Source organism: Conger conger, chromosome 10 (genome assembly GCF_963514075.1).
Source record: "Conger conger chromosome 10, fConCon1.1, whole genome shotgun sequence".
Taxonomy (NCBI): Eukaryota; Metazoa; Chordata; class Actinopteri; order Anguilliformes; family Congridae; genus Conger; species Conger conger.
The window spans coordinates 6,275,363-6,291,062 of NC_083769.1; the positions used below are offsets into that span (position 1 = coordinate 6,275,363).

The following is a 15,700-nucleotide window of genomic DNA, read 5'->3' on the forward strand; positions in this document are numbered from 1 at the left end:
AATAACATGACCAAGGACTGGATGTGGTATTGGTTTTTCACCAATCATTGGTTGTGCTAATAGTTTTGTGTAGTGCCAGAAGGTTTAGTAAATCAGGCCCATAATTGCTTTTCCTGTTGAAGCACTATATCATCGTGCGGACAGGTCCCATGACCTCTTGGGGAGTCTGGAGCACGTCATTGGCCATCGTGGCCGGCGGTCGTGCAGGAGGACACGTAATTGGGCGCAGTATCAGGTGGGCGGGATCTCAGCTGGCGTGATGCCGTGGTGTGGTGTTGCGCAGCAGAAACTCCCTGCTGCTCGGTCAGTCTGCCTGGGCGAGCTGCACATGAACGTCCTCCTCTGACTCTGCGTCTGTTTCGGCTTGACCGGCAAGCTGTGAAGTTAAAATAAACTCCCCGAAAACAGGCACGCTGCCTTTTTCGTGGAGACGGCATGCTTGCCTGCACTCCCCCTGAAACGGACAGGAGAATTGGCAGCAGTAACCAATAAGACCAGACACAGTTGAGGGATTTTAAGTTGGAAACTAAAAAAAAAAAAAAAAAATTGAAAGATGCCTTGAGGAAGGTGTAGTCAGTTTATGGGATGTGCAGGTGTGCCACAGCAGACTGCAGATTTTTCCGGGTGCAGGCTTGACCTCGGTCAAATACGTACTTGGAAAAAATGGGTCTATAAACAGTGCTTAACCACTGACGTGGAACGTGTTATCTATACAGGATGCAGTCGGTGCAGATGAGTTATACTGATCAGGTGTTGAGATGTTGATTGGCAGCTGTTGTTTGTTTGTGTGTGTGTGTGTACATGTGTGAGCGTCTGTGTGTGTAAAGTGTAACTGTGTGTGTGTGTGAGGTGTGGGGGTGTGTGTGTGTGTGTGTGTGTGTGTGTAACAGTGCGTTTGTGCCTGTGTGTGTGTGTGTGTGTGTGTGTACAATGTGACTGTGTATGTAACAGTGCATTAGTGCGTGTGTGTCTGTGTTTGTGTGTGTGTAACAGTGCGTTTGTGCCTGTCTGTGTGTGTCTGTGTGTGTGTGTCTGTGTACACAATGTGACTGTGTGTGTGCGTGTGTGTGTGTGTGTGGAGGTACAGTGTAACAGTGTGTGTGTGTGTGTGTGTGTGTGTGTGTACAATGTAACAGTGTGTGTGTGTGTGTGTGTACAGTGTAACAGTGTGCGTACATTGTAATAGTGTCTGTGTGTGTACAGTGTAACAGTGTGTGTGTGTACATTGTAATAGTGTGTGTGTGTGTGTACAGTGTAATAGTGTGTGTGTGTGTGTGTGTGTACAGTGTAATAGTGTGTGTGTGTGTGTACAGTGTAATAGTGTGTGTGTGTGTACAGTGTAATAATGTGTGTGTGTACATTGTAATAGTGTGAGTGTGTGAGTGTGTGTGTGTGTGTGTACAGTGTAACAGTGTGCGTGTGTGTGTGTGTACAGTGTAATAATGTGTGTGTGTACATTGCAATAGTGTGAGTGTGTGTGTGTACAGTGTAACAGTGTGCGTGTGTGTGTGGAGGTACAGTGTAACTGTGTGTGTGTGTGTGTGTACAGTGTAACTGTGTGTGTGTGTGTGTGTGTGTACAGTGTAACAGTGTGCATACATTGTAATAGTGTGTGTGTGTGTGTGTGTGTGTGCAGTGTAATAGTGTGTGTGTGTGTGTGTGTACAGTGTAACAGTGTGTGTGTGTGTGTACAGTGTAACAGTGTGTGTGTGTGTGTACATTGTAACAGAGTTTCTCTCTCTCAGGATTATCCATGAGGACGGGTACTCAGAGGAAGAGTGTAAGCAGTATAAAGTGGTGGTGTACAGCAACACCATCCAGTCCATCATCGCCATCATCCGCGCCATGGGCCGCCTCAAGGTTGACTTTGGGGACCCTGCACGGGCGGTGAGTGCCACCCCTCTCTCAGCCTCTCTGATCCCTGGTGAACATCCCCGCAATTAGCTTGTGTCAGCAATCAAATTACATACTCAACATGGATGCAGTTAACAGTTAAATGCAACAAACATGTTTTTGTAGAGCCTAAATAGGCCCTTTGTCTGTAATGCACGTACCATTACGTTCATACTAGAGTAAGGGCGATTATAATACAAAACTTATGATTAAATCGTTGTTTGAATTTGCACTGTTAAAAGCAGGCTTATTTCTCTCTACAGACCCAGTGTTGTGAGTTGAAAACACACCGACATGACTTTGTAAATTTCCATTTCCATTTGTTTGGGTCAAAGCGAAAGGCAGGGAGGCGTATAGTTTGGCTGTAACCCGTGGTTAAGGGTCAGTGCGGACTGAATGGAGGCTCCTGGCCTTGGCTGACCCACATCCCTGCCTTTAAGGCGCTGCTTCTCCCATCGATCTGAATGTGCTCACGGCAGTAATCCATCCCCGTCATCCATTTTGTCTTTCTTCTGGATTTAGAAGCTAACGGCGAAACGCTTGGGTCGTAGCCAGAGAGGCGTAACTTAAAGTGATTTAAAGCCGGATTTTAAAAAACAATGACATCACATCCCCCTCCTCGCCCCGAAGCTTAAAAATACCCCCCCCCGTCCTTCGGATAAGAGACCGTCGGTCCTGAGAAAGTGCGAAAATAGCCGTTTTGCGGAGTTCACGAAGCATAGCGGTTACCCTGCCAGTCACACTAAGCGGTGCGGACCGCGAGGGTTATCACTGCCGGGGGACGGGCTGGGAGCCTAGGGGGACGGGCTGGGAGCCTAGGGGGACGGGCTGGGAGCCTAGGGGGACGGGCTGGGAGCCTAGGGGGGCGGGCTGGGAGCCTAGGGGGACGGGCTGGGAGCCTAGGGGGACGGGCTGGGAGCCTAGGGGGACGGGGGATGGGCTGGGAGCCTAGGGGGACGGGCTGGGAGCCTAGGGGGACGGCGGGCGGGGGGCGGTGGGGGTGAACGCGGGCTGGCCCGGGGAGTCTGGCCCAGAGCGGGATTTGTGGGTCCTCCTCTCACCTGAGCCTGGGAGTGTGAGCGTGAAGCACGAGTCTCGCTGTCGACGTGCCGAAAAACACGTGTGGGGGGGTCTCTGTGGCTGGAGGTCAACTTCTCCAACTCTCCCCCCTGAAATATGAATTCAGCCCTCGCATTCCACTCCCCTCTCTTTGAGCACAAGTGGCCAGACGAAATATGCCTTCCAAAATACTTTAATTCCTTAGGTGCTGATAAAAATTTGGGAACATTCCCACAAATCCCTGGGAATATTCAAAGGCCGTGCGTTTCTTTCCAAAATGCGCAATCGTGAAATAATTTTTAGTCTGACTATTAAATAAAAATAGATTTGTTTTGAACAATTGGCTGCAGCCTGCAGAATTTACTTGCTTGTAAAGAGTTAAGTATTTCAAATCAGGCTAATTGGTGTGGGTCTGCTGCATTCTGGGATATGTAGTTGCTAGTGTACGCTACAGAGCAGGGATCTGGAGTGGTGGGACACTACTGGCCTTGTCCTCCCTCCCTGGGGGCATTAGTTCCTCCCTAATACATGCCAGATGACTACAATGACTTTTCTTCCCCTCCAACTAATGCCAGCTCTTCTGAAGTACTGTCTGGCTACTCACAGGCCCTCCCGTAGTCCCGTGTGACCTATAGCTAAATAGTCACAGGCTTTATTGTAGTCCTGTGTGGCCTGTAGTTCAATAGTCACAGTCTGTCCTGAAGTCCTGTGTGGCCTGTAGTTAAATAGTCGCAGCCTGTCCTGAAGTCCTGTGTGGCCTGTAGTTAAATAGTCGCAGTCTGTCCTGTAGTCCTCTGTGACCTGGCTCACTGGTGGGAATATCAGAATGGCACACAGGCTTCAGTTCTTCGCTTAAGCTAAGTTTTGGTACAAATGGTACAAATGGTTCATTGTGACACTGGTACAGTAAGGGAACAGGAAGTAAGACGCAGGATTTAATCGGAAAACACCAGCACCCGATGCTGGCCCCAGTCAGTCTCTGGCTGTTCTCCCTGTCGCTCTCTCCCTCCCTCTCTCTCTCTCCCTCTCTCACTCCCTCTCTCTCCCTCTTTCCCTTTCCATCTCCCTCTCTTTCTCCCTCTCCCTCTCTCTCTCCCCCTCTCTCTCTCTCTCTCTCTCTCTCTCTCTCTCTCTCTCACACTCCACCTGGAAGTTTTCTGCATGTTATGCAGCAGCAGGGGCCAGGCTCTGAGGAGTGTGTCAGCTTGTTGCCCTGGCACCCGAGGAGGTCTACATAACATATGGAAGTGTTCTCCGCGCTGCAGTTGGTACTTAGTGCCTGGGACCTGTTTATGTAATTCTCTTGTTCTGGGGTTCACGTGGGGTAGTTGGGGGGTGACTGTGTTCCAAGTAGGGGGTAAAAGTGCTGGCAGTATGGTGCTGGCAGTAGGGTAGGAGAGCTGCTTTTCCCCATAGAAACATCATTTGTAGTCTGTACTGTCTGTACTGTACAGTATGTGTACATAGCAGTAATAGTGTAATAGATTAGAAAACTGCCTACCTGAACGTTGTAGATTTGATTCCCATGTAGGACACTGCTATTGCTAGGGACTTCAACCTGAATTGTCCATCCATGTAAATGGGTATGTAGAAATTACTTTTTTTCTCTGACACAAACCCCAATTTCCACTCGCAAGTGAATTTTGGGTGCAACGAGGCTAATGGTTTGTATTTTGTCCATTAAATACAGTGAGCACCATAATTAATTGGACAGTGACACATTAAGATATAAAGATATATTAAGTATAAAGATACCTGAAATCACTTCAGCTCCATTGTCATACATTGTGTGTGTTTACCTCATGTGTATGTGCGTGTATATGTGTGTTTGTGTTTGTATTTGTGTGAGTGTGAGTACCGACCTCACGCCCCTGCGTGTGTGTGTGTGTGTGTGTGTGTATATGTGTGTTTGTGTTTGTGAATGTGAGTACAGACCTCACGCCCCTGTGCGTGTGTGTGTGTGTGCGTGTGTGTATATGTGTGTTTGTGTTTGTGAGTGTGAGTACAGACCTCACGCCCCTGTGCGTGTGTGTGTGTGTGCGTGTGTGCGTGTGTGTATATGTGTGTTTGTGTGAGCGTGAGTGTGAGTGTGAGTGTGAGTGTGAGTGTGAGTGTGAGTGTGAGTGTGAGTGTGAGTGTGAGTGTGAGTGTGTGTGAGAGTACAGACCTCATGCCCCTGCGCTCGCGTGCGCGCGCGTGCGTGTGTGTGTGTGTTTGTGTGAGTGTGAGTACAGACCTCACACCCCTGTGCGTGTCTCTGCAGGACGACGCTCGGCAGCTCTTCGTTCTGGCGGGCACGGCGGAGGAGGGGGTGATGACGGCGGAGCTGGCGGGGGTCATCAGGAGGCTGTGGAAGGACGGAGGGGTGCAGAGCTGCTTCACCCGCTCCCGCGAATACCAGCTCAACGACTCCGCCTCATAGTAAGAGGGACTGGGCCATTACACACACACACACACACACACACACGCACGCACACACACACACACGCACACACACACACATACACACACGCATACACACATACACACACGCACGCACACACACACGCACACACACACACACGCACACACACACACACGCACATACACACACGCATACACACATACACACTCACACACACACACACACACACACACGCATACACACATACACACACACACACACACACACACACACACAGACGCCTGGGCATCCCCTCCTCTTCACACCACATTTTATTATAATAATCATAATAGTCATCATTTGTTATTTAGCTGACGCTTTTATCCAAAGCGACTTACAATTGATTAGACTAGGCAGGAGACAATTCCCCCTGGAGCAATGTGGGCTTAAGGGCCTTGCTCAGGGGCCCAGCCCCAGTCATGTACCTTAGCCGCTAGGCTACAGGCTGCCCCAGTCATGTACCTTAGCCACTAGGCCACAGGCTGCCCCAGTCATGTACCTTAGCCTCTAGGCTACAGGCTGCCCCAGTCATGTACCTTAGCCTCTAGGCTACAGGCTGCCCCAGTCATGTACCTTAGCCACTAGGCTACAGGCTGCCCCAGTCATGTACCTTAGCCATTAGGCTACAGGCTGCCCCAGTCATGTACCTGAGCCACAAGGCTACAGGCTACCCCAGTCATGTACCTGAGCCACAAGGCTACAGGCTGCCCCAGTCATGTACTTTAGCCACTGGGCTACAGGCTGCCCCAGTCATGTACCTTAGCCACTAGGCTACATGCTGCCCCAGTCATGTACCTTAGCCACTAGGCTACAGGCTGCCCCAGTCATGTACCTTAGCCACTAGGCTACAGGCTGCCCCAGTCATGTACCTTAGCCACTATGCTACAGGCTTCTCACTGTAACGCCTTAGTTCCCTTCCCATCTCCACCACTTAGCACTCCTACCTTTAGTGCCTATGGTTATGGTATTTTGTGTTTTTGGTCCTATTTTATTTATTTTCTTTATGTGTTAAATACTAATTATTTTAGATTCCAATACTTTTCTGTGCTTGGTTGACCAGAAGGTGCACGTTTTCAGAGTATTTCAGAGGTTACAATACTGACAAGCTCACTAAAGAGTGGAACAAGTATCTGAATCCAAAACAATGATCTATTTGACCCAGGTCTGGACCAGAATTTGTGCTTTGGTTTTCGGCGGACGCAGCTAACGTGCTAGAGGGGCTAACATGCTAGCGCTACAGTGAGGTTGTGTGTCTACCTGCTAATGCTGTTATCCATTTCTGGCACTATTACTTTCATAAATCAGCTTGAATGCACTTCTGTTTCTCCTGTTATAACAAGTAGTACCGGGTAAGAGCATCTGTGAAATGAATGTACACAACAACAACAAAAAAAATGATATAAAGGTTTAATGAATTCTGGGTTGTGACGTTCGGCAGCACTGCAGCCCCAGAAGCACTGCAGATAACAGGTGTCCTATCTCGGCTCTGTATCGCTCCTGCCCTTGGAGAGGTGTGCGGTGCACTCCTTTGTGTTTATACCTCGAAACCGAGCGGCTGTTAGCGCCCGGGAGACCGCGCGGCTGTTAGCGCCCGGGAGACCGCGCGGCTGTTAGCGCCCGGGAGACCGCGCGGCTGTTAGCGCCCGAGAGACCGCGCGGCTGTTAGCGCCCGGGAGACGCACAGGGAGGCCGCGCGGCTGTTAGCGCCCGGGAGACCGCGTGGCTGTTAGCGCCCGAGAGACCACGCGGCTGTTAGCGCCCGGGAGACGCGCGGCTGTTAGCGCCCGGGAGACCGCGCGGCTGTTAGCGCCCGGGAGACGCGCGGCTGTTAGCGCCCGGGAGACCGCGCGGCTGTTAGCGCCCGGGAGACCGCGCGGCTGTTAGCGCCCGGGAGACCGCGCGGCTGTTAGCGCCCGGGAGACCGCGCGGCTGTTAGCGCCCGGGAGACCGCGCGGCTGTTAGCGCCCGAGAGACCGCGCGGCTGTTAGCGCCCGGGAGACGCGCGGCTGTTAGCGCCAGGGAGACCGCGCGGCTGTTAGCGCCCGGGAGACCGCGCGGCTGTTAGCGCCCGGGAGACCGCGCGGCTGTTAGCGCCCGGGAGACCGCGCGGCTGTTAGCGCCCGGGAGACCGCGCGGCTGTTAGCGCCGGGAGGCCGCGCGGCTGTGAATGGAATCACGAACCGCTTCCGTGGGTCGCGGCGTGGCCCTCCGAGGACTGGAGCGAACGCGGCCGCTCTCTGTAGCTGCGTGTGTTCGCGCTGTGCGCCAGAGCTCACAGGGGAGGAGGCGAGCCTGGCGCACACCTGCCTTTTCAGACGCTTTTCCGTATTTCTCGGCCTCGTAACGGCTTCGTTTGCTGTCACTGGCACCACTCTGGACCTTAAATGTAAAAAAACGCCAATAACAGACCAAAGCCTAGAATCAAGACTTGACTCTGAAAGCTTTCTTATTCCTGCACTAAGGGAGCGATTGAATACGCCTGAGTATTCGGAAGCAGCTGTCCGATTACTTTTGGTCCCCTAAAAGGGAGGGGCTACGTACGTATAAAAAGGGATGTGATTCCTACACGGATTGCAAGATATGGATGTAAATGCCCTCAAATTAATGGGGACGGTCTGCACGTTAACCTCACGTTCACGGTTTCATTTCAAATCCAGTGTGCTGGAGTACAGATACCACTGTCCAAATACATACGGACTGCACTGCATGTGATTAGAATTTTCTTAACTGAACATTCTACTGCTGATGTAATGATTATCGCTGGTAATAGATCCAGTCGGCAAGATACACAAAAACGTCATAATCTCTCCAGGCTCACCCCCCGATGGCGAATGTTCAGCAGAGTGAGACAACGGAGCGCTCTGTTACAAGTCTTTAAATTAGGACTCAAGCGTAGTGATTTTCAAAATACCCGACAGCTGCTGTGTGGTTTACTGCACAGAAACGGGCGTAAAACCCGGGTTTGCACTTTTATTTAATTGCCAGGTCGCCCATGGCGTTGACATCGCTTCCACCATGGGATTATTATTTTTAATTAATATTTATTAAAATACTAAAATAGCAATTATGTACAATAGCTCCCTATTCAGGACAATGGCAGATGCAGGTTTGCTTTCCCCCCTCAGAAGGCTCCGCCCACATGCCTGTGACACGTTGACATTATTTTTCTTTCGTGAATATATTTTCATTAAACTTTTGACTAAAAACACAAATTTACAGTTCCATAAATAATAATATAATGATATACACATACACATATAAAAATAAATACACTTTTGGGGGGCACATAACCTAGAAAAAGTTTATTAACGCAAGGAAGCAGCATACACATCGCATACATTTCATGCCAGATTAATTTCCATCAAATTTCTAATAAAGTCTTCGCCAGTTTTTCAAAGTTGCCGTTGAGGCCTTGTGTCACTTGGCAGTACATCTTCCAAGGATAAGAATGTGTAGAACATTCTGGAAAAGGGCCTTTGGCGCGTTGGTGCTGTGTCGTTTGCGAGACCGCTCGGGGGAGGAGCGGAAGGCTTTTGGGCCGGAGACGAGCCCGTCTGGCCGCCGGCCGTGGGGCAGAACGCGGCGGACGTGAAAAGAACAAGTGGACCGGCACCTGTCGCTGTCTCCCGCCAGCTTCTTTACAATTCGCTTAGAATTCGGTGAGAGCGCACAGCTGGCTAGCTCACGCCTGTCGTTTGGGGGGGGTGGGGGGAATTAAAATTCTGGTCTTATCCGCACCTGCTCGGAGCGTGTCGCAGACGGTCTACCTCTGCCTCCCTTCGCGGATTTAGCGAGATTTAATTTGAGCCCGTGCGCTTTGTAAGAGAAGATCTCCAGTCTCCATTATACCTTCCACATTGTGTCATCCTCCAATCAGAGCGGAGCGTTGAAGGGTAGGCGAGCTGCCATGGCAACGCTCTTTGAAGACTGAGGCGGCCGTCCGATTGGCTGCTTCCCCCATCAGTGACCTGCCTCTTCCTGTAGCATTGGCTGTTTCACAGCTACCTGAGGCTCAGTGTCAGTAGTACTGGCTTTCCTTTGTTTTGCTCTCTCGAGACGGCTCTTCACCCGAGACAAGGTTCATTTGCTCTTGGCTGACAGCAGAAGGCCAGCGTTCGTTTTCTGAAAGCTTTAAAAAAAGCCAAAAAAAACATAAAAAACGCACCGTCTGTTGTTCATCATAATATGCCCCAGACACACTTACGTTTGAAGGATCCTCTGTTTTATTCACCGTGCAGGGTGAATTGGAGTGCTTTCTTGTTCTGCGGATCTTCTGTGCTGTTGGATTTTAAAACGAGGTGTTCTTAGAAGAAACACGTCAGGATTCTGGTGCTCTATGCTGTCAACCCCCAGCCTCTTCTAGATTTTTATTTAAAGCTTTTATTCGAGCTGGGTGTTGAATTGCTGCAACATCATTCTGGTTAAAAATAACACTTGTACTTCACTATTTTATGCGCCCTGCACTTTACTAGTTTTGACCACCATAAATAAAAGTTTTTTTGACTTTACTGATTACTCACAGATTTGGATTCGTTGTCATATATTTTATTCAAGCCACCTGACATTTTGGCTCTTGCCTTTCTCAAGAGGCCTTTGAGTAGTATTATATCAGAAACTTTCCAGCTGTCCCGGTTGGCTTAAATTTGCAGGTGGTATTTCATCATCAATGATAGAGGTATAAATAGAGACTGTGACTCATTTTGAACTTCAGCTGACGTGTTTCAGTGAATCACACTGCAGTGTTTGGCCCCAGGTGACACCCCAGACTTACAGTAAAGGATGGTGCTTTATTATGGAAACAAGACATCCGTGATGGCTCAAGGTGAAGAGTGTGGGGTGTATCAGTTTCCATGATGACTCAAGATTAAGTGTGTAGGGCTTAATGGCATCCATGTTGGCTCAACAGGAAGTGCACAGGGTGTATCAGTTTCCATGATGACTGAACGTGAAGTATGTAGGGTGTAACGATGTCCATGATGGCTCAAGAGTGTGGGGTGTAGGGTGGGGAGGAAAGGCTGTAGGGTGGGGATGAAACTTGGCACAGCTGTGTTTTACGCTGTACCTGGAGTAGACATGTTGTGTGTTTACCCTTCACCACTGTATGGCAGGAACCCATATTTAGTAATCCTTCTCTCTCACACACACACGTACACACACGTACACACACGTACACACACGTACACACACGTACACACGTATACATACACATACACATACTCACACATGCTCTAATACACACATAAACGAATGCTTACTGTTTGTCACTCACTTACAATAGGCATATGGGCATGTCATTTGTGTCATGGCAATATAATTCACTGCAACAGTGGTGACATAACACCACATCATATGAATAATGTAGCGCTTATGAAAGTGATATGTTTTACATGGCTTATGACGGAGCCGTCACAGAAAGTGTTACCAACATTTTTTTTATTCTCAAATATAGGCTTGAAATGGTGTGCTTGCTTGAACTTCATGTGTAGGGTGAGCTCTGTCTTCACGGACGTCTTCGTACCGCCCCCCCCCCCCCCCCCCCACAGCTATCTGAATGACCTGGACAGGATATCCCAACAGACCTACATCCCAACCCAGCAGGACGTGCTTCGAACCCGAGTCAAAACCACCGGCATCGTGGAGACGCACTTCACCTTCAAGGAGCTGTACTTCAAGTCAGTTCAAACACGCCGTTGCAGCCTTTCACACGCACACACACACACACACACACATTCCTGCGCTCATTCACACGTACATACTCGCACCTCACCGACACACACCTTTCGCATATACTTCTGAACGCACAGGCGCGCACCTGACAAACACTCGGATATTAAACGAAAAACTTTTTTAAAAGTGCCATGACGGTTACCATCATACTTCGGAGTGGTGCGATGGTTATCTCATTTGAGTCTATCTGATGGTGACTGGAAGCTAAAAGAAGCTAGAAGAAGCTTGCGTAATAGTGTGGTTTTTATTCCACGGTAATGATTGGTGCATAAATGGTGCAGGACAATAACGAAGCTGGTGATGTGTAGGTTGCAGCTAAACCTAAACCTGTATGAGCAAGAACATGCACTTCAGACACCTCACGCACTCACGCAAAAAGGGAGAGCCCCATGTTTACAAATTATGCGGACTGTAAGGTGCACAACAGCCTGCACAATAAAGCTAATTAAGGCCAGTTTATCGTCCAGCAACAGAGTGTCGCTGCGAGTGTGTTTATATATTTTTGCGAAGGGTTTACGTCAGGCGACGGTAGAACTTTCATGAACGTTCTGCGATTTCAGTCGAGTGACCTGTTGCTGGACTATGAACTGTCAATAAGTCTTGATAAGTGTCTTAGTCTTATCCACTGAGTGAGGACTTTATTGGGTGTTTATTAGGCTTATTAAGTCTTCTGCTGTAGCCTTGGTTTGACACGTGTGTGCAGATATGCTCTTCTGCTTCTGTCTGCACTGTTGTAATGTGCGGCCGTTTGCGTTACTGTCACCTTCCTGTCAGCGTTGACCAGTCTGGCCCTTCTCTGACCTCTCATTAACAACGCATTTCTGTCCACAGAACTGCTGCTCACTGGATGTTTTTTGCACCATTCTCTGCAAACTCTAGACTGTGCATGGAAATTACAGGAAATCAGCATTTTCTGAGATACTGAAACCACCCTCTATGGCACCAAAGATCTTTGGTCTGAAAAACAGCTGAACCCCGTGACCACATCTGCATGCTTTTCTTTATGTAGATTGCTACCACATGATTGGCTGATTAAATATTTGCATTTAGAAGATGGGGTACAGTTCTTCCTAATAAAGTGCTCACTGAGTGTATTTAGACTTAAGATCCTATTTCCATTACTTTTTTGCTAAATGAAACAAAAAAACTTCCAATGAGGTGAGAAAATTAGCCTCATTTCAAGATTTGCAAATAGGGTAAGAGTTTTACTTGTCAAGCACACAGTAACTTAAATCAAGCTAATATTTTGCACTTGAGCGAAACAAAATAAGATGGTAAGTCTATAACACCAGTCGTTAACATGGAAAGAAGCCACACTGTCGAACAAGCTTGTTCTAGTTTCTTTAATTCCAGTAACCCTTTAGAGCAGATGAATATCAAGTTCAGCGATAACAGTGGCGTTGAAAGTACAAAGATAACTATCACGTTTCTCAGAAGTGCAAATGCTTTGCATGTAAGCTCAGCGTTACCTGAGTGCCAATATGTTTGAAATTATATAATTATGCATCAGTAAAAGGACAATCTTGCAAATGGTACAGTTTATGCAAAGCATGAATGCGAAGCTATTATGTGTGCATGTATGTGGGCATATTAGAGGAAAGTGGGTATCAAAGGCTTATGTTCATTAGACCGTGAGAAGGAGGATCTTGTGGTAATGCATAGAAGCACTGGGAAACACTGGATCTGAATCTATGCATAATTCAGATTTGCAATTCAGATTCATGATTACTTCACTTTCTTCCCAAAAAAACTTGTATGTGACATGTTGTGCATTATTTTTAGCAAATGTGTTACAAATAAAATGCAACGTGAACTAACTTGAATATCCAGTGACAAAACCCACACAAGGAAGGCTATTTGTGAACGTGTAGGTTAGTTCACAGGAAGCGTCGTGGTTATTTGTGGGATCTCTAAACAACATGAGAGTGTCAAGTAGGCTTGCATAGCACTCAAAATTCAAGGGAAGTTCATTGAATTTGTTTATTTTTATTTTATGGAAGCCAAGCTAGCAGAAAAATACCTTGCACAGGAGCACCCTAAAGAGGTGCATCAGAAGATATAATGGGGCGGACAAGTAAATGTTTTGGTAAAAGGACTATCATCAGTATGCTCTGTACTCATGACGGTCCTTTGGCTGAAACATTTACTTGTCTGTGCTTCATTATACATTTTGATGTTCCGTGTATTGGAGCACCTCTTTTGCACCAGAATACATGAATAGAAAGTAACGAATATTTTGCTAGCTTGGCTGCCTTAAAAAAAATAAAATAAAAAAAATAAAAAAAATAAAAACTTCCCTTGAATTCTGAGTGGTATGCGAGTTTTATACTTAATATTTTATTTTTAAACTAAACTTGCGCTGCGGCGTCAACCTTTGAAAGCATTCTATGACATAAGGTGCAGTACCTGACCGCATTCATACCGCCCTAAACAACATAAAATAATAGCCCTGCATTCCTGTGTTCTGAGTGTTTTCTTATGCTATAAATATTGTAGATATTGTGTAGAGCTATGGGACTGGCTTTCTCCACTGGAAACCACAGCGTCTGGCAGGTTGTCGGTAACCTGCCCCAGCTCTGTGCCCTGGCGCTCTGAATTCCTTCCACATTTTCCCGGGAGACAAATTGAGAAAAATGACCTCACCGTCAGCCACATCTGCCCTCCTAATTTTCTCCTCCTAACTTGTTATCTTTGAAGAACGAGGGCCGGTTTCCCATTTTCTCCGGTGTCTGGCGGAACGTTCCAGACCTCGCTCAATCATGCGCGTTCCGCGTTTATTTCTACGCCCGATTACCTGACACCAGACGAATAGAATCCGGGCTGGCGTAATTAGCTGAGAACAAGCACGGCGCAAGGCATTGTGGGAAAGGTCGATAATCAAAAACCTTGCCGATATTTTCGTGGCGAATCGGCAACACACCACGCAGGAAGCGTTGTGGCTATTTGTGCGATCTCTAAACAACATCAGAGTGTCAAGTAGGCAACTTGTATAGCACTCAAAATTCAAGGGAAGTCCATTGAATTTGTTTATTTTTAAACAATTAAAACAATTAAACAATTGATGGTTTATTCCATAGTGTACAGTGTGTATAGTGTATAGTGTAGAAGCTACTGCCACACTTTTGTATACATTCCACGACTGATGATTGATGCCAGAGCTGGTCTTTTTCTGCATTATTGGAATGACCTCTAAAACTTGGCAAGAGCTCTTAGGGTTGTTGCTGTTAGCGCTTCCTGTTGCTTTTTATGCTGTTGTAAAAACAACGACTACAAGACCAGTATTAAAAATGGGAGCAAAAAAATAAAAATGTTTTATTTAAGTATGCTACGCAGGTGAGCACATTATTATTAACCTTTATTTTAACAGCATTGTTGCTCTTTTTTCTGATTGCAAAAGAGAATAAAACAAGTGCTGTCAAGCTGTTTTACGCTAAAGTTACAAGAGATGAAATTCAGTCAGAACATTCCGGCCTACATTTACATTCAAAGCGATCCAGAGTCTTGATCGGGGTGCTGAACTGGTAATTAAGCAGTGACGCTGCAATGTGTGCTGTAATTCATGCGTTTACAAAACAGGAATAAACAGAAATCAATAAAATATAGTAGCAGTGCGGCCATGAATAAAATATGAGTCAGAACAGAGACAGCACAGTGATGAGGGTAAACACATTAAGTGCATTTTCAGAGCAGTGCTGTACTCCACCTTCCCCAACGAGTGAGTGAGTGAGTGAGTGAGTGAGTGAGTGAGTGAGTGAGTGAGTGAGTGAGTGAGTGAGTGAGTGAGTGAGTGAGTGAGAGAGAGAGAGAGAGAGAGAGAGAGAGAGAGAGAGAGAGAGAGAGAGAGAGAGAGTGAGAGAGTGAGAGAGTGAGAGAGTGAGAGAGTGAGAGAGTGAGAGAGTGAGAGAGTGAGAGAGTGCACGGGGTCTTCACGTGTGTCTGTGTGTCTTCATGCACAATGGACATGCATGTTTTTTATCTGTGTGTATTTCACTGTGTGTCTGTGTGGGCCTTCTGTGTGTGTGCGTGTGCATATGGTCCTCTATGTTGAGGAAATCCTCATAATACACGATCACGTTGCTTCAGATTATGAACCATGCCTACGGTGCAGGGAAGACAGCACCTTAAGGAAAAGAACGTATTAACTTCAGGCAATTAGAACTGATCTAGCATGTCTGTATCCTTGAGAGAAGATGGGTTTCTCTGCCCTAAAAGGTTCTCGGATTACAAATCCAGTTTATCACATTGCCTAATGAGTGCTGAAATTTTTCATGTGTATCAGTGGGGGTGAATCATTTGAAATGGGTTAAGTGTATCTGAACAGACTGGAACACATTTCCCCCTGGGCGGTCATGCGGTCGAAAAAGCACGGCCTTTCTTATTTCACTTAGCAGCGCTAAGCTCCAGAGGCCGGTCGGAACGCGTGCGCGAGTGTAATTGTATAACAACTCCATGCCGCGCCATGCACCACATCCCCACCGCAGTCAGGAGGAGGCCTGTATCAAATGTACGTTCCCGTTGTTCCGGAGACTTCCAGTCTGTACACAGTCGTCTAGGGTTGCGACCGAACAGTACGCTCAT

At 47.4% G+C, this 15,700-nt stretch overlaps 1 protein-coding gene across 1 annotated transcript in view; it reads left to right on the plus strand.

Moving 5' to 3' along the window:
* LOC133138229 (guanine nucleotide-binding protein G(i) subunit alpha-3) overlaps positions 1 to 15,700 on the plus strand; it is a 65,332-nt gene that overhangs the window by 38,128 nt on the left and 11,504 nt on the right. The window contains exons 3-5 of the mRNA XM_061256812.1: positions 1,746 to 1,887; positions 5,216 to 5,373; positions 10,939 to 11,067. Of these exons, the coding sequence (XP_061112796.1) occupies positions 1,746 to 1,887; positions 5,216 to 5,373; positions 10,939 to 11,067 (429 nt within the window). The remainder of the gene's footprint in view (positions 1 to 1,745; positions 1,888 to 5,215; positions 5,374 to 10,938; positions 11,068 to 15,700) is intronic.